At 31.7% G+C, this 19869-nt stretch overlaps 1 protein-coding gene and 1 long non-coding RNA gene across 2 annotated transcripts; both read right to left on the reverse strand.

Annotated features, from left to right (window-relative positions):
• Positions 1-5782: 5782 nt before the first annotated feature.
• LOC139502310 (uncharacterized) lies at positions 5783-7763 on the reverse strand. Its single transcript, XR_011658785.1, has 3 exons — positions 7616-7763; positions 6785-7066; positions 5783-5887 (listed from the first exon to the last, which is right to left on the reverse strand). It is a non-coding gene; the product is annotated as an uncharacterized lncRNA (long non-coding RNA).
• A 2795-nt stretch (positions 7764-10558) lies between these two features.
• Positions 10559-17845, reverse strand: LOC139501841 (uncharacterized). Its single transcript, XM_071291064.1, has 7 exons — positions 17734-17845; positions 16743-16760; positions 16085-16117; positions 14605-14640; positions 13825-13982; positions 13365-13478; positions 10559-10673 (listed from the first exon to the last, which is right to left on the reverse strand). Exons 1-7 carry the CDS (start codon positions 17843-17845, stop codon positions 10584-10586), a joined length of 561 nt encoding a protein of 186 aa, XP_071147165.1. The 3' UTR covers positions 10559-10583.
• Positions 17846-19869: the final 2024 nt, after the last annotated feature.

Here is a 19869-nt window from a genome sequence, read left to right on the forward strand (position 1 = left end):
ACTTACTGTCTACCACTAAAAAAAAATAATTTCAATTTATCAAATATATGACAAAAACTTGGTATTATAGGAAAAACTTGATTAATTAAACATTGCGCAAATATCTGAATGCAGTGTATACAACATTTGTTTTAATTTAATTGAACTATCACTTGCCCTTAAAAATCATTTTACAAATGCACGCATAAAAAGTGAGCGGTTTGGTTGATACCAAACCAGGTTTAATCAACAATATTCTACATAAGAAAATACCAGTACCAAGTCAGAAATATGACAATTGTTGTCCATTCGTACGTAGTCTTTGAGTTTTTGGTTTTGTCATTTGATTAAGGAATATCCCCTTTTAATTGTAAGCGGTATTTATGTTATTTTATTATTCAAGTTAATCACAGCGAACTAATATAATGCATACTGTTCAGGGAAAACCTCATTTAAATTCTAAAATTTTAACGCGAATCGACATACTTTCTCATTCAGATAGATGTTTAGCGGATTTAAAAGATGACAACTATTTTGGAAAACATATTCTAATGTTATATCCCTCCGTTTACATGGTTACTGACCAAAGGTTATGCACATTCATGTTATTTAAATAGTTATACCATTATTCATTTTCGACTTACATTGAGAGCAGGTTGTTCCTATATAACCAGTGTTGCATACACAAGAAAATTGTGTAAGACCATTCGAACATGTACCATGTACGCATGGATTATTTGCACAATCTAGGAACACAAATAATGGTACAGGAAAAGATATTATTATTATGCATACATGCTACACTCCTTACCTAAGTTCGAGTTATAAATGCATATCTTTTTTTTTTATCAATTTTGAGTTATAGTTTAACGAGCCAAAGTTGTATGCTAAATCCTACTAAAATATGTGACATAGCCCATTTGCTGTTCCTTGACTTTGGTTATATTCAGCGGACTTTATATAATACCGATGTTCAAACTCTTTTGCTGTTCCTTGACTTTGGTTATATTAAGTCGACTTTATAGTACCGATGTTCAAACTCTTTTGCTGTTCCTTGACTTTGGTTATATTCAGTGGATTTTATAGTACCGATGTTCAAACTCTTTTGCTGTTCCTTGATTTGGTTATATTCAGTCGACTTTATAGTACCGATGTTCAAACTCTTAAATCAAAACAATTATGGTCATACATTGTTCTTGATTTAAAATTAAATAGTTTTACCAACACATGAAAATAAACACAACATATAAATCAGGATTTAAGTTAAGTCTTTGCCTCAGAGGCCCGTTTCATTTTTTTGTCTTCTTTGCATTTCTATAAAACAAACAACTAGTAAAGTAGGCATAAGTTAAAAACCCTCACATTTGTATGAATTATATATGTGAACTGGTACTTAAGTCTATTAATAAGTGTAACTATAAACACAAAATGCAACATTATGATTCATACTTTTTAATCATCATCTCTAATATATTCATAAACATAGAATCATTCATGAACAGATGCCCAAATTCCGATGTTAGTTTCAATCTTAGCGTCACAACATTTACGTTGTTATGAAAATATTACAAACAAAGACACGCTTTTACAATTAATTTAGAAGAAAATTGGTTTACAATTGTTTACTTACGGTCTTTTACTGAAAAAAAAGTAAATTGCATCTTTCAAAAGTATATTACAAATATTAAGGCAATTTATAATATACAAAAGAAGATGTGGTATGATTGCCAATGAGACAACTATCCACAAAAGATCAAAATGACACATACATTAACAACTATAGGTCACCGTACGGCCTTCAACAATGAGCAAAGCCCATACCGCATAGCCATCTATTAAAGGCCCCGATAAGACAATGTAAAACAATTCAAACGAGAAAACTAACGGCCCTATTTAAGTAAAAAAAAGTCAATTTCAGAAAAGTATGCGCTTTATGCCAAGTTGAATTGTAATGGTTAACCGACACGATATCGATAACACAAATAACCATTTTGATATGAAATATACTAGCTATTCTTTTAATTCAAATGCAACTGACAACATGTTTCAAGATATACAACTATTGCAACATGACGCATGATTCACCTCAAACAGATTATATCTAACCCTGATTCCGTATCTCTGAGATTGCGATGATTTAGATTAGGCGAAATATTTTGCACATTGTTTTTACGGGGAATTAACAATATGAAATTAAGAACGGAAATTCGGAATGTGTCAAAGAGACAACAACCTGACCAAAGAGGAAAAACAACCGAGGTTCATAAATGAGTCGTCACCACGACAAGAAAAATTGACCTAATGGCGAGGTTCAGCTAGCCCCTAAAAATGTGTACTAGTTAAGTGCATACTCAACATATCAATGAACTAAAATTAAAAATCATTCAAAACTAACAAAGACATGAAGCTACTGCCTGGGACAGACGCAAAATGCGGTGGGGGTTAAACATGTTTGGTGAGATCTCCATCCTCTTCTAATACTTCTAGCCAATGTAGAAAAAACCCAGCTATACGCACAGTTAAACACAGCATAAAAGAACTCCGAGTCCGATGTCAAAATATTAACAGACGAAACTAAGCAAAATGACAATCGACATACATTAATAAAGGACTGCCAGCAGTTACTGACATGCCAGCTGTAGACCTCAATTAAACTGATTGAAAGATTATGTTTTCATCATATGAAAATCAAGTACGATCCTTTCTGATACGGTTTTAGTATTATATCATCATAAAATATATGAGAAGAACATGACCCGTATCATACCAACAACTGATTTTATAATAAATGTGTTTCTTATTTCCGATGCATGGACTCAATGAGTGCATCAATATTGATACCACAATATGACTTCTTGAATGACATCACACCAGTCTCGTAACTATAAGTCCCTTCTGGATAAGTTTGGTTAGCTAATGAGGTGAATGCCGACATTTTGGTGTTTTGTAAAGAATATTACCATAAAAGATTGGATGTGAAATATTTGAACGTATAAAATGCATTGTTGTTCATTTATATTGTTACATGCACGAGCGAATCAACAAGTTGACAGATATAAACAGTATAAGCATAAGATGGTGACAAGGAATACACACAAGACAACAATATGATGGAGTTTCTTATACTAATATAAATAAACTAGGTAAATGTGACAAAAATGTTACTAGGCATTGTACACCGCCATAGAATTTCACTCGCCATATAAAATACTTTTCCGAAATATATATTTGACAGATTCTGGTCTTTTTAAGAGTAAAATTTTATTCTTTATATATGCACACATGATTATTCGAATACAAAGTACCACAAAAGAACGCTCAGCAATACATATAAAACAGTTATATTTTCTACGCACGATGTAAGAGTTCTGAACATATTCTGAGATGTCTCCTACCAACACTGACAGAAGGTCATTTTAACAGAAACTTTTATTCGTTTATATCTGACAAAATCGTATGCTCACTTCATTTTTTTTATCGGGTCTAACTGTTACTTACATAGATGTATATCACAATTAATTCCAGTATATCCTGTATCACATTTACACGTATAGCCATTAGCATTATTTGAACATAATCCTTTCATGCAAGGATTGCTTGTGCAGTCTGTTAAAAAGAAAAATTGAAAAATAAATAATACTCATACTTTTCCTTTCTGATACCGGTTTAGTATCATATCATCGAAAAATATATGAGAAGAACATGACCCGTATCATACCAACAACTGGGTTTATAATAAATGTGTTTCCTATTTCCGATGCAAGGACTCAATGAGTGCATCAATATTGATACCACAATTTGTCTTCTGAAATGACATAACACCAGTCTAGTAACTATAAGTCCCTTCTGGATAAGTTTGTTAAAAGTTTGCTTAGCTAATGAGGTGAATGCCGACATTTTGGTGTTTTGTAAAGAATATTACCATAAAAGATTGGATGTAAAATACTCGAACGTATAAAATGCATTGTTGTTCATTTATATTGTTACATGCACGAGCGAATCGAACAAGTTGAGAGATATAAACAGTATAAGCATAATATGGTGACAATGAATTGTGTGTACACCAAGACAACAATATGAGGAAGTTTCTTACACTAATATAAATAAACTTGGTAAATGTCACAAACATGTTACTAGGCATTGTACACCCCCATATAATTTCACTCGCCATATAAAATAATTTTCCGAAATATATGTTTGACAGATTCTTGTCTTTTTAAGAGTAAAATTTTATTCTTTATATATGCACACATGACTATTCGAATACCAAGTACTACAAAAGAACGCTCAGCAATACATATAAAACAGTTATATTTTCTACGCACGATGTAAGAGTTCTGAACATATTCTGAGATGTCTCCTACCAACACTGACAGAAGGTCATTTTAACAGAAACTTTTATTCGTTTATATCTGACAAAATCGTATGCTCACTACTTTTTTGTTATCGGGTCTAACTGTTACTTACATAGATGTATATCACAATTAATTCCAGTATATCCTGCATCACATGTACACGTATAGCCATTAGCATTATTTGAACACAATCCTTGCTTGCAAGGATTGCTTGTGCAGTCTGTTACAAAGAAAAATTGAAAAATAAATAATACTCCTACTTTTCATTATTGTTTTATTCTATAACATAAACTAAGTTAAAATAAATAGAATGTCATTTTCAGCTTTTTCATAATTTTAAACCAATGTTATATACACTAAGTATTTATATAACTTATACATATAATGTGAATTCTTTCATTTCACGATGATATTATTTATTTAAAAAAAAAAAAAAAAAATTCATACATCTTTGATTTAAGAATTTGTGTTAATGTTGAAACATTATATATGTTTTTAGAATATGTTTGTTTATATATTACGTTTATACAAATATCTACTTACGATTCACAACTGTAAACATGGTAAAAGAAAATAAATATATTATTCCAATGTTTAAAATGGTGAACACAAATATTAGTATATCAAGATATAGGTTGTCATACAATTAATTAAAATAAATCCAGTGTTAAATGTCGGGATGCAAGAAAGTTTATGTTGCATCCCACATCCATTGACACATAAAGCCAACGAAAAAAAAATGATGTTTTAAAAAGTATGAAAACCTTTCAAAAATTTTATGCGGCAGTAATTGGATTTGTATAACTTCCAAAGTTAAAAGACTTTTCTTTGTGTTGCTATGTTCCTAGATATCACATATTGTGTACCAGACAGTATTCCAATACAGAAACATTCAAAATATATAGTTTTCCTTATTCGTATATGATTAACGAAAATATTCTTACACATATGTTTTATGTGACCCGATCTTTTACACTTACCCAAATTTAAATTTTGATTTAATCATATAGTACGCAGGGACGATATTTGTGTATATCATAGATTATATGAATACAAATTTGTACAAATAAGATCATCTGATTCTACGATTTCCTGATGGCGGCTACTTGCAGCTTCATTTGTTCTTAACAATTTGAAACCTCTTTCATGTTTTTTTATGCAAATAATTCAACTTATATTCATAGCTTGTTCGAATGATGTACGATAACACCACTGTCCCAGGTTTGGTGCACCTTCAACAACTTTAATCCCACTACATTCTGTATGTGCATGTCGAAATCAGAAGCCTGTTATTCCATGGTTATCGTTTGTTACTGTAAATCAAATTTGATTTCATTCATTATTTTTTACATGAATAAGACCGTTAGTTTTCTCATTTGATTTGTTTTACATTTGTGATTTCAGTGTCTTAGCTGATTATGCGATATGGGTTTCAACCAGAGCTGAACATTTTTAAAATATCACGTGTTCAGATCCTACTTACGACAACAATCTTGTGGTGCACAATGTCCGCTGGTAATATCTACCCATATTCGACCTTGAATTTGAAAAACCTATAAACAAATGAAGATTCCAATTCAGTTGAGCTGTGATCTGAAACCTTATAAACACATATTATTCTATCGTAGTAAACCACTGGTAGCCTATGTTTATTTCCGTAAAAGACGTCTTAGACTTTTGAAATACTTTTCTTTACTTAATCTGATACGTTTGAAACTTGTTTTTAACTTATGCAGATATATAAAAATAAAAAAGGCAAACAAATACATAGATAGAAGGGATTATTTGTTACATTCTATTTAATGATTGTAATTGTTCACTCTCTTTCCTTTTACTAAATGTTAGGTTCTTATGACTTTATGTGTGTGTGTGTATATATATAGATACTGTAATGGATGGTGATACTTTGATGAAATTAATCTTATCTTATCTTATCTAATCTTATATCTGTTTTCCGTTAATTGTAAAGACATAATTATGGACTATGATTTTCATTTCGAATAGTTTGATAGTTTGTTCCGCCAGAGCCTTTAATAACTATATATACGGTATGGGTTTTCCCCATTGGTGAAGGTCTTACTGTTGCATATAATTGTTTAAATCAGCGTCCGTTGGCCTCTGTGGGTTAGTTGACAAGTATTTGCAAACTGTACATCTGGAACAGTACACTCGGTACCGTTTATGTTCAATTACTACCATTCGATATGCATATATGAAATTAATTGAAAATCTATGGAGGAGGAAATAGGGAGTATAATTTATATATTTGAACATTGAGGTTCTTCTTATTTTAAAACTAAGGTGAGTTGTTACGCGGATTTACGTACAAAATGGAAAAATGTTACTCAATGGGGGTATACTTATTGGTGATTACTAGATATTTGTAAACACAAAATTGTGTTGCTCGTTGTGAAAAGTATATCACACAGAAAACTAAGAAATTTACTTACTGGACAGAAAACCAGAATCAAATGTTTACCGCCATAGTTTTTGTAACTTCCTGTATATTGGCAGTTGCGTACATAAATAAATGATCTTTTACCAAATATATTGGTTCCATGGCCATTATTTGGAGGTTGATTGAAATAGCTTTCGTAATACGAGTTCTGTATTACTCCATGTATTGGATAGAAATCACATGTTGTCTTAGAGGGAACGTCTGACACAGTTAATTGAACGATACAAACTGCAGCCATAACTCCCTGTGCAAGCCAGTGATAAGAGAGCCTTTCCTAAATATAAATGATAAACGACGTAAGATATATAGTGCAGGTAGATTTTAAGGTAAAACATTAACTAATAATCTAGTTATATAGATAAATGTCATGTTTTATATTTAATTGTGGACGAATATCACCTTTATCAATAAGGCATCAATTAATTAAAGAAATTTCAATTGAAGCAAATACCCCCTTCTATGATATATTTATCAATCAATCAACCACATGACGGCGATAAACATCCTGTTACTATAAATTGCTTGCGAATGCGCCTTATATGTTCTTATATTCTGCGTCATTTGGTCTTTGATGGTGAGTTTCCTTCGTTATCTTTATTCTAGAGCATAGTATAAGGTTATAGAGTCACAAATTCTGTTTACTAAAATAAAGTTAAAGTTTTTCTAGAGACCCTTTGAAGATATGTGTTCTTGTTAGAATTGCAAATTGAAATATTTTTTTCTCAATCGATTGATGAATTTCGAACAGCGGTATACTACTGCTAACTCAATTCATAAATAAGCATTTATATTATTTTGAAAAATTATTTAAGCGTGATCTTACCATTGTCTTGGCCTTGCAGATCACACTTTGGACTGAATTAGATAGATAAGAATGACATATACACATGGCACAGAATATATTTAATAACACTATTACGATGCATGACCACGTGTGTTGCATTGTAAGGGTGAATAGTCCGACATTCATCTATACAATGTTCCAAATAGTGTTTTTATTCAAATATCAAAAGTGATGTAATGTTTTAGCCTTGTTCAAGGTTAACTGGTTTTTGTTTGAGGGTTTTTCCCACTTTCTATAATTGTAGTTAATAATTAGATTTAAAAACTATTTTTTGTTCTCCATTTAAACTGTATACCTTACAGCAACATTATTTTCAATTACCTGAGTACATTATATTATTTGACGGCATTGTGGTCAAGGTTATGGATGTTTTTCTTAAATTGTTTATATCGTCTACCCCTTATGTATTGATTTTCTTTTAAGGGAGTTCGCTTCTCAGTTTCAAAGTAATTAACTTTTCAAAACACTAGTTTATATTGATAACGAATTAATAAAGGAATCCAAAGAGCAAAAAAAAAATATATAGGTCACCGTGCTTGTTTTCGAGATATGAACCATTGAAATTTTGGCGGGAAAATATTCTCTCTTGACTTTTCATAGCTTTATCATTGACAAGTTAAAGTTCTCAAAAACTGTTAAAAAGTAATTAAAATTTTATAAGACTTTTACAGATGGCTTATCATTATACATGTAAAAGAATTTCAAAAAGAAAAATGGGGGTCAACGGGCAAATTTTTTCAAGGCATTCAAATGGATAAAACCAGAGGATTCTGAAAATCTGACAAAAAATCCAAAACATGACAAGCCAGCTTCCTAAACATTGTGGCATAGATCAAATTTATTCGTTCAGTGTATGTTCACTTGCTTTTATATCTTTTAATTGAGTTAAGCCATTTCAATTGATATGTGTCTTTCTATGTTACACTACTGATTTAGATTTGTTGGAAGATTAGTACCTATAAAAACTTTTAAACCTGCTGCATTTATTTGCACCTGTCCTATGTCAGAAATCTGATGTTCAGTAGTTATTGTTTGTGGATGTTGTTCATACATGTCTTTCGTTTCATGTATTTTATATATATTAGACCGTTGGTTGTCACGTTTGAATGATGGTACACTAGTCATCGTAGTGCTCTTTCTGTTCGGTGTGAGCCAAGGCTCCGTCTTGATGACCGTATTATTTTACGATATTTAATTTGGCCTTGGATGATTTGGAGGTCTATTACGTTCAAAATGCTCTTATCGTTTTGTCGTATTTATAAATATCTGATATTAAAGTATTTTAATTGGAGCATCCCGGACGAATGCAGAAATTTGTTAGGGACGCACGATATTTGAAGTGTTTTATTTACTACCACTACCGATGGATGTTTAGTTTATTTAGGAATTGAGGATATTGCAAGAATGTTTCAATAGCTCGTCTATCGATATGTCATTTTGTGTTTCATTGTTTAAATCAGGTATATGATTCATACTGATTAAAATCATATGACAATATTGACTGCTGTACCAATTTTTTTTTAACTTTTTTATCTATCATGTGTGTTCGTTTTACTCATACCTTTTTGTCAAGATAATGGAATTCAATGCAACTGCCATACATGTGAGATCCGGTTTAATTCACATTTTTTTCATAAGAAAATGCCTTTATCGAGTTAGGATTATCGCTGTTTTCCATTTGTTAATTGTATTTAAGGTTTAGATTTTGCCATTTAATACTTAATACTCTTAATGACCTTTGGATATATAGATGTATACCCCCTCCCCCCTTATTATGTTTTATTTCTGTATAACGCGTAATGTTATTATACTGTTAAAAATGTCATAGCTAACGAGGATACACCAATACAAAAACAAAGTGAAATCTAGAGACTAACATATACATCAAATTCATGACAAAAACTTGTTACTTTTAGCATTGGTATAATTGTATATTGCATAATGTAAAACCAAACACCTATCAAGTTGAATGAACACGAGTGCATGTGCTATATTGTTTTGAGCTATTATTTATCACTTTATGTAACTAATAGACCAAATGTTAAAGTTGCCTTTATACTTAAAGTGAATAGGAAATAGAGGGCAAGTGATCTACTTGAGAAAGACGTGTTGTCCTTACTTTAAATTAAAAAGATAACTATTGTGGACCTAGCTTTTACAGTCAGAACATCAAATTGACATGTATCTTGATCAGACGATTCCTGCTCGATAGTCATGCACACCCAACTTTTCATCATAATCATTTTCACAACTAGTGTAGTCTGAAATCGCAAACATTGGATTATCTAATCTGCGCTAATAGCATTTTAGATTTTAAATCTTTCTTTGTATTAATTGTAATAGACCCATGCTCTCTATCATCAGGTGGACAAACATTTCATTATTATAGATTACCGTTGATTATATCAACGATATTGATTCTCTCGATTGAGCAGGTACAGCGAAAGTGTGACAAGCAATCGACTTGAGGTGATCAACGATAATCTGTGTATCGCTGTTTTGTTCTATGATGACGTTGTTTATTTCATTAACGGCCACGTGCGCCCTTAGTTTTTAGCGACACAAACAATAAACGCACAAGACAATATCTACATAAAATATTCATCTCAAAGTCACAGTAGTCTTTATCGTTAGCTATTGCATACATTGTTCATAAATTGCAAGGTATCCTCCACCGTTAGTTGACCAGAATACCTTTAAGGGTATGCTCCTTTTTTGCATGGATTAGCACAGCTAAGGGTTCATAAATTTACTCCTTGGTTTTGATTGTTATTGTCTCTTACAACTTAAGCTTAAACAATAAAAAAGAACAACAATATCAACCATGAATACATACACAACACTAACTTCTTTTTTATAAACTTGCACATCAAAATATAGATTTAAGACAACTGAATTAAAAACATTTATTCATATATCTTTTTAAAGTTGTTGACAATGCAATGTACTACGTCCAATGAATTGTATATATTGAATCGAATGTTGGAGATGTAATATTATGGAGGTTCAACGGGCTACCACATGACTGCGATATCATCTGCAAGATAGAATCATATGAAAAATAAACATCTATAATACTAAAATTACGAGGTCCAATTTGTCAGTCGTCATCACGAAAAAACGACGAATCAAAGAATTCAACTTTATATATAACTAATATAGTACAAAGGTGTAGATTAAAAATTACACCACTCCAGGCCCTTTTGTGTTCCACGTAATTAATATTGCCAATAATTAAGAAGTTCCGGGTCGAGTCCGATACCGATAACAATAGTATATTCACCTGTTACCTATTACCTTATCTGTACGTTCCGCATCTGACAGGCGCACCACCAAACGGTGTATTTAGGATTAATATGCTATATACACGGGTCATAATCACAGGGTTGACACTACTAAATTTAATCATTTAATCAGTAAGACTTTCTAAGATAACAATACTAATACTAAGAATCTGGACTTAAAATAAGGCGTATAGGTACAGTTTTCAATTACGTAAAACAGTGAATCAAAGAATTCAACTTTATTTATAACTAATATACAACAATGCTGTTGATTAAAAAATACTCCATTCCAGGACCTTTTGTTTTCCAAATAATTAATATTACCAATAATTGATAAGTTCCAGTTCGACGGGTTCAAACAGAAAGATTTGAAAGCAGATAAAACTGTGTATCTTATAATCGGCATGACTTTATCAGATGACAATACTAATATTAAAATAAGGCTTGCGCATAGTTATATACTTTAATTCAGTAACGGACTCGCGATATCACGGGTGTGTTCTAGTAATTATATTAACAAATTTGCATGAAACAAATCACCGTTTTTTAGTGTAACCCATGTTTCAGCGCGTTGATTACATAATCGGTTATATCGTTCCAACCTGGTTGAAGAGCACAAAATCCGGAATTGACAGTTCATTATCACAGGTATAATTTAGAGGAGGAAGTAGACGTTTAATGTAGTTTTTGTTTGGTAAGCACAAGTTTCTAAAAAAAACACCAACAAGAACAAACCAAAACAAATTGTCGGTTAAAAAAAACGACCTGTGTTTCTCATCAAATATTTCCGTAAATTGACCTTATGATACAACCAATTTAAAAACAACATGCATTATAAGTACACATGTTTTTTTAAAGGCAGTTTTACATTTCTAGATAAACAATATTCATCTACTCGTCTGAGATTTTAAAGAAAAGCGATCCATTGTATAAGTTTTTCTCTGGTTATCGGGATAATTTGAGTTCATTGTAATGATAAATTCTGTTGACCACATCGATAAATTATAGTTGAGAAATTGCTATAATAATGGCTTTATTGTATGACAACACACATGACGTCACATGTTTCATTGTGACATTGGCATTGTATTCAGCATCGTTTTACCAGTATTTTAGTTTAAACATATTTATTTATAGTGGATTGGGAAACAAGTTTTGCAACTTATTTTAATCCCTTTCCACTTTGCGGGTGCGAGTGCTGCCTTGTAGCGGCATTAGCCTGCTCTTTTTCGAAATCTACAAGGGTGTCTTTAACGTGCAAGAGATATGGCTCTCTCTTAACACGGGTCAGCCATGTATCGTCCCCTTCCGACGGACTATCATCGTTTCCTCGAGACCATACTCGCAAATGGTGTCAAGGGAGAGCCGAAAATTCAGTTCCTGAAATTTTCATCCCAGACAGGAATCGAACCAGGAACCTTTGTGTAAGTAGTCCGATGCACTAACTACTACACCACGGCTCTCTTTACCAGTAGTGACAAGGACTCTCAATATTTTTATTTCACTCATGTCAAAACTTCTTTTTTGTCAGCCTTTCTGGCATATACTTTTATGATTTAACTTTTTAGTGTTTAGAAGGGTGTTATTTCTGCTGAGTTGGTAGCCAAGTCATCTTTTCAATTGCATTTATCATAATGACTTAATCACTCATAACAAAACATATTTGTGTTATATTTGAATCGCAATGTATTGATTCTGTTGTAATTCAATCTTGTCCGCAAACTTAGGTCCGTTTTCATTGATAAAATCAGATTTCAGCGGACACGTTGGTGATATGCCATGAACAAAACAAATGTAGAAAAATGAACAGGAACCGACTTCGTCTCTGATCATATGACCAACTCAATTAGTTCATTTCAGATTTATTTCTTCTCTTGCAGATTGTTTACTTATCTTTCAGGTTTAGACCGTTGTTTTTTGTTTGTTGAGTGATAATTTTCTATTGCAAATATCTTATCCCCTGTTTTCTGCTATTTCTATTGAAAATACAAATATTATTTTGTGTTTTTATGCAGGGATTTAATCGTTTTCACATGAATAGAATAATAAATCTGTGTACACAAAAGACTGATTGATAGCAATTAGAGTCATATTTTCTTATGACTTGATTTCAAATTATTAATACAGGCTGCTACATTTTATTTTATACTTGGAAGCAAACTAAATCACGATTAGGACGTCTTTCCAAAAAGTTTGATGTACCAACGCTAAATATCTGCAACAACTTGGATCATGTACAAAACCAAGAGTAATGCGCAAACAGTTTATTTCAAAACTGACATTGTGAAAGTGCCCGTATTGATTGTATAGATAAAAACATCACTCAAATATTGTATAAAATACATTAAATCATACCTAGTGTTACAATACGTGTATTTTTCAAACAACAAAATATATAAAATTATTTATCAAACTAGTGCATATAGTATTTACTGTAAACATACCTCAATAACACCACTTTGACAAGATGTCATTACTCCAATATTATTAGTAAATCTTACACTGTCCCATTCACCTACAGGTGTATATTGATTAAGCTGATTACAATGGTTGATGACCTGTGTGAACAAGTGTGTGAAAGGTCAGATAATAAATCATAAAATTTTAACAAATAAAACAAAAACACAATAGAAATTTGGGTACAAATATTTAAAATTGTGTCATAAATGAGTATCTTGATAACCATACAATCCGCTACACATTTAACTGTCGTCTGTCTAGCTTCTTAGTTGAAATAAGAATGTGTTCATGTTCTTTTTAATCAGTCCTCCGTGAAACAACCTGTATGAAACATGTGTAAATGAAGATTTCCGTTTTTAAAAAGATGACATGAAATTAAAGATTACTAGTATTTATGATATAAGCACATTGAAATATGAATGAAGTAAATGTATTGTTGTGAACCTGCAGCCCTCTTCGCCATCTAGAAAACGAAGGCGCTTGACAATGTTTGATTAGAACTGCATCTGCTGAATTGCCACCACAGCTTTTAGCGCCTTGCTGATGTAAAGCTTTCCCTACAGCCAAATCCATGAGTAAGCCAAGTTTATTGCAATGATGCTCTGTTAAAAGTAGATAACATTTTATTGCCAAAAAATCCGATTATTACACATTTTAACAATTACATCTTGTAACGAAATAGTATACTATGGATGAACACATTTAAATCTAGACACATTTAAGTTGATGATTGAGAATAGACATACAATATAGCTTATGAAAGACATCTCTTACATGACTAAAATAAGGACAGTATGTATTTCGACTGTGTTTTATTTCTTACTCTTTATGATTTTGAAGTTAACAACATGATGTTGAATATTAATATAAATTTCATTTTTTTTAATTTTGTTATTATTATCATACAACGATTATGCACTTGCTGTTTACAGATTTGGTCACTGGCAGAGCTTTTTCAGTGGAGATCTCTTTTTATTAGTACCAAAAGATAAACTTTGGTGAAAGTAAATTCGTGTATTTTCATCTTTTGTTTAGCAACATTTATCAGATAAAGGTTTTCTACCTATAATAATATCTAGTTGTCAACTTGGTAACTGTACGTGTACGTACATGTTATTATTCAATCCAATTCTTAGTTAAAAATAAAACTGAGAATATTTTTAGCAGGTGATAAGTTTTCTGGCATAGCTTTAGCAAAGCTTTAGCAGCAATGTATGTGCTTACCTTTTACAGTTTGCTGCAAACCTGACGGTAACATAGCTAAAAAAGATAAGGCATTAAATACCTATACGTTTCTTTATTTGTATACCATTCTATTAAGACATTAATACGCAGGTAAAGATAGGTACAATTTTATTTGTAGTTCACAGGTTAAAAATCAGAAAATTTCTAAAATAAAACCACACTTGAAAGAAGATCGACAAAATTATGCCAAAAAGATTTGAAATAAACAAAAAGCAAAATCAAAGTTTAAAAAAAACAATAGACAGTCCTCAATACTCGAAAAGACGAACATTAAATAAGACAAAATTATCACAACTGCTACATAAATCATACAAATTTTACTGCATACTGATGACCGCCCACATACTGTATTCCTCTATTTCGTCGCTGGGCTTCTAAAATGTCGTATATGACTTTTTTGGCTAAAAATACTTTTTTACACCAACGATCTGGGCTGGAGGAAATCTTTGGTTTTACAAAATAGCATGCAGTTAGACCAATCAAAATGTGTGAAATAAGACATATTACAAAACTGCCAATGTCAGTTGTTTGTAAAGTTTGCTTCCACAATGTTGTAAGAAAACTTGTAAATCGTTGTAGAATGGCTTTGGGAAAAAAATAATTGTACAGTTCTTTATTTCTGTGAAAATAATTTAAGTTCTTGGATAATCCAGAAACGTCAAAGTTTTTATTTCACTGCTATTTACAAAAATGTTCAAGTTTACATACGAAATTTTGGAAGCATGCATTTTGTCAAACTTTTCAAAGCCTGTTTGTGAGATATTTTTTTCTTGAAAAATTTGTAATTTACAACATTTTAGAAGCCCAGCGACGATTTGTTTCGGTATTTACAAGACCTCATGATACAAATTCAAAAAACATTTTATAACAGACCTTGAACATATAAGATGTAAAAACTCATTGAAATGTGGTTTTCTGATTGGAAAATAATATCCTCAAAATATCTAAAAATAGAATTAAAGAACTTTGCAAAATGTTTTTTCCTTTTGCCTTTGAGTCTTAAAGACGGTTATCAACTAGCCGATTAGTAAAGACAATCTTGAACATACGATATATATATATATATATATAAAAACATTTGTGTATATAAAAGACACATGATGTATGCCTCGATGAAGCAGCAACTCAATGATACGGGGGAAAATTAACTAGACAGAAAAACTAACCATTGATCAATATATAACTAATTTGGTGGATGAATGTGTACATGGTTGTTTATCTTTTATCTTTCACTTTCTATACGTTTCTACAGGGTACATTTGCAAAACGGTTTTTATTTAACAAATATAAATGACGAACTTAAAAGAAAGATATTGAATCCTTTAAACGACAGTACTGATTTTTAATCTTGCAATTGGTTTTTGTCTTTGTTAGTCCTTTTTTTTAATAATACCTATTTAGTTATATATCACATATTTTCATCAATTTCATCAATTTCACAAATCACAAATGTACTCACGCATAGATCCTAAGCCCGATATATGTGTTGTTGCTGCACAATATACAAAAATAAATGCAAAAAGACACAAGTAAAAATGTATACCAGTTAACGACTACAAAACAAGTTTTGCCTCTCTTTTACGACATAGGAGTCTTAATTTAAAAAAACAAACGACTGTTACATGCATGTTTTTTAAAGACAATATGCTAACATAACATGCTAGATCAATGTATTAATTGTCCGGGAAAACAGAATATACACGTATGTATTATTGCAATTTACTTTGAAATAACGTGTAGTAGTTATGAGTACTAGTATATATATTTTATTGGTTTTTGTTTTACTGAACTTATGAGTCAATATAGAGGATGTGGTATGAGTGTCAATCAGACTAATGTCCAACCAAGTTACAATATATAAAAAAAGTAAAGAATTATAGGTCGAAGCACTTCAGCGAATGGGAACAATTTGTTTATACGTTGTTCTATTCAAACACTGTCACGGATAGGAGAAGGCATATTATCCAATATTTTCAATGGAAACATGCCAAAATAAAGTTTAGAATTGTATTCCTCACAAATAGATAGAGGTCATACTGTAATATATATTAAGTATTAGTAAAACTGTCTTAAAAGACTCATCTTTGTAATAATAAATTCGACTATATTCAACCTACCAGCAGGTGTTGTCGACACTGAAAATAACACCAAAATATTCAGTTGTTAGCTATGAGTTGCGTATGCTGTATATATTTATATGTATCACCACAGACAACTCACCACAAAAGACCAAATGACACCGAAATTAACAACTAAAGGTCACCGTACGGACATCAAACATTAGCAAATTTCATACCGTTTAGTCAGCTATAAAAGGCCTCGAAATGATGACCGTTATAAAATTCAAGCCAGAAAACTAACATATGTAAATAATAATAATGTACAAAAACATGAACAACGTTTGTTCTTATTAATACAGTAAACTGCAATTTTAGCTGTACTCCTCTTTCATTATTTGAATTTCCAAGCTATAATGTGTATTATTCCTGTTCCTTGTTTTATGCTGTTGGTTTTCAAGTCCAGCAAATATAAAAAAAAAGCTTCAATTTGTTTTTTTTCTTTTGTTACCTCTTCTGACATCGGACTCGGACTTCTCTTGAACTGAATTTTACTGCGTATTGTTATGCGTTTACTTTTCTATATTGGCTAGAGGTATAGGGGAGGGTTGAGATCTCAAAAACAATGTTTAACACCCTCGCATTTTTGCGCCTGTCCCAAGTCAGGAGCCTCTGGCCTTTGTTAGTCTTATATCATTTTTAATTTAAGTTTCTTGTGTAAAATTTGGGGTTTAGTATGACGTCCACTATCACTGAACTATTATATATATTTTTTTAGGGGCCAGCTAAAGAACGCCTCTGGGTGCAGGAATTTCTCGCGGCATTGAAGACATATTTGTGACCTTCTGCTGTTGTCTATTCTATCGTCGGGTTGCTGTCTCTTAGATTCTACCGGACATTACATTTGTTTTAAACATATGGTGATCCTGGATATTGAAAAGATTTAGTAAACAATTAAAAGCATTTTTCCGTATGAACATGAGAAATCGCAATCTTTTTGCCGTCTAATTTTTGACAAATAGCATAGAAAATGATTTTTTGTTACATGTACCTGTTTGACAATTACGTCCAGTATATCCAATCTGACATTGGCAATAATAATCAGTCTTTCCGTTGTAACATGCGCCACGTCCATTAGTTCCAAATGGTGAAGTTGAAATCATCCCTTCGTAAATTTTACGGACGCCATCACGAGTTGGTTGACCGTTATGGAATAACCATTTCACAAATGATATCGGATATGTTCCTCACGTCGTAACTACAATCCCCTTCCCTTTCATGAATTTGACCTACCGAATTAGACTATTTACCGGATTTGTAATCACATAAGCAACACGACGGGTGCCGCATGTGGAGCAGGATCTGCTTACCCTTCCGGAGCACCTGAGATCACCCCTAGTTTTTGGTGGGGTTCGTGTTGTTTATTCTTTAGTTTTCTATGTTGTGTCATGTGTACTATTGTTTTTCTGTTTGTCTTTTTCATTTTTAGCCATGGCGTTGTCAGTTTGTTTTAGATTTATGAGTTTGACTGTCCCTTTGGTATCTTTCGTCCCTCTTTCCTTTACAAGGATCTGGACTACAATCTTCATAAAAGAAGGTATAAAAATAAATGGTCACACGTTTAATAATTTCTTCAACTATTATTTAATGTCCAAAGTGTCTTGTTACATAACGCACTACAACAAAATTATATTACTAGCGTTCTGAAAAAAAATATATCAGTGTATAATTCTATCGAAATCACAAGTTATTTAACTCATATTTGTTCAATAAATTGGAATATTCTTAACCCACACTTCAGAAAGATGCATACAAAAATAAAAGATGACGATATAAAATCAATGTCCTGGATTTATGTGTTTCAACACCAATTCAACCAATCAGCATAGAGTACATTTCTACATGTTGCTCTTTTCCGATAATAGGTATTCGTTCTTATTTTGATATTTTTTTTGCAAATTCACAAGAAGGATACTTTACTGAATAAACAGTATATTTGGATCATTTGAAGAACCTATTTACTTGTCCTTTAATTTGCAAAAAATTTAAAAACATAATTAAATCTGTCAGAAAATCAGAGTGCCGTTTTTCGATAGTTTCAGGAACATTGAGATGCTAGTAATGATGATGCTTTTGAACCTAATGAACCTTTAATTTGAACGTTAGTAATTTTTTTTAGAAGAACATATATTCCGGATTCGAGCATCATTGGAGAGATACTAGTGCGCATCTGGTGCAGTAAAATTGGTGGTTAGTAAATGTTATGACAGCTTATACGATTCATCGAATAAGAGGTTTGCTAAATATTGGCTCAGTTGAAATAAGTATTTACGATCGTAAATTAAACTGCCAGTACAGTTCATCTTAATGTACTTAACATTTGGATTCCTGCTATATATATAGCTAGTTAAACAAATGTTTTTCACTGTTCGAATAATAAACTAATTCACAAAATAAAAATCGAATCCCTTGTTTCTGAACTATTGGTTAGTACAAAAGACGATGGGACATAATTGCGAATGAGACCAGTCCCTACCAGATATCACATTACGTAAACGTTAACAGTTATAGGTAAATGTACGGCCTACTGTTTGTCGATCTTTGTTCATGTCAATTGCTTAACCAATTTTTCGGAACATTGAACGAAACATTTGTGTTTTTTATCCTTTTGACAACGGATTTTTAGTATATCAACTATTCTTTGTGTTTGTTTTACATAGTTTATCTGTCACTATGAAAGACGAAAGGAGGCAGATATGCGGTTAGCGTCATTGTTTGTACAAGTCAATTTACATTTTAAACAATCACAGAGGATATTTTGATAAAATTTTAATTGGTTTGGACGTAAGATTAAATGTTCTTGTATAATAAAAAAATACACCTTTCATAGACCAAATGGTAATATTTTCATATGCAAAGAAATGCTCATGTTCAAATACAGTATTGTCAGTATTGTCAGTCACTATTATTTCTCATTCAAGGCTATCAGCGATGGTAAATTCATTGTAAAACAATATCTCTTTTGCTTCTTTATATTATTTTTCGTCTTTTTCTTCAATCCTTACCACACTTAAAGATACAATCTTCTGCACAGACTTAACACATTGCGTGAGAAAGGTAAAATAAATTCGTTTTGGACACATGACGGGTCCATATTGATTAAACAATCTGAGAATTCTCGTCCGAA

This window comes from Mytilus edulis, chromosome 13 (assembly GCF_963676685.1).
Source record: "Mytilus edulis chromosome 13, xbMytEdul2.2, whole genome shotgun sequence".
Classification (NCBI taxonomy): Eukaryota; Metazoa; Mollusca; class Bivalvia; order Mytilida; family Mytilidae; genus Mytilus; species Mytilus edulis.

Bases quoted from the DNA above. Each gene is read 5' to 3' on its own strand.
- LOC139501841 (XM_071291064.1), bottom strand. From the start codon at position 17,845: ATGATTTCAACTTCACCATTTGGAACTAATGGACGTGGCGCATGTTAC. The intron at 13,983-14,604 runs GTAAGCACATAC...TACTTTTAACAG, and splicing joins TTTGCAGCAAACTGTAAAAG to AGCATCATTGCAATAAACTT. The intron at 13,479-13,824 runs GTTCACAACAAT...TTGTTCACACAG, and splicing joins GATGGCGAAGAGGGCTGCAG to GTCATCAACCATTGTAATCA.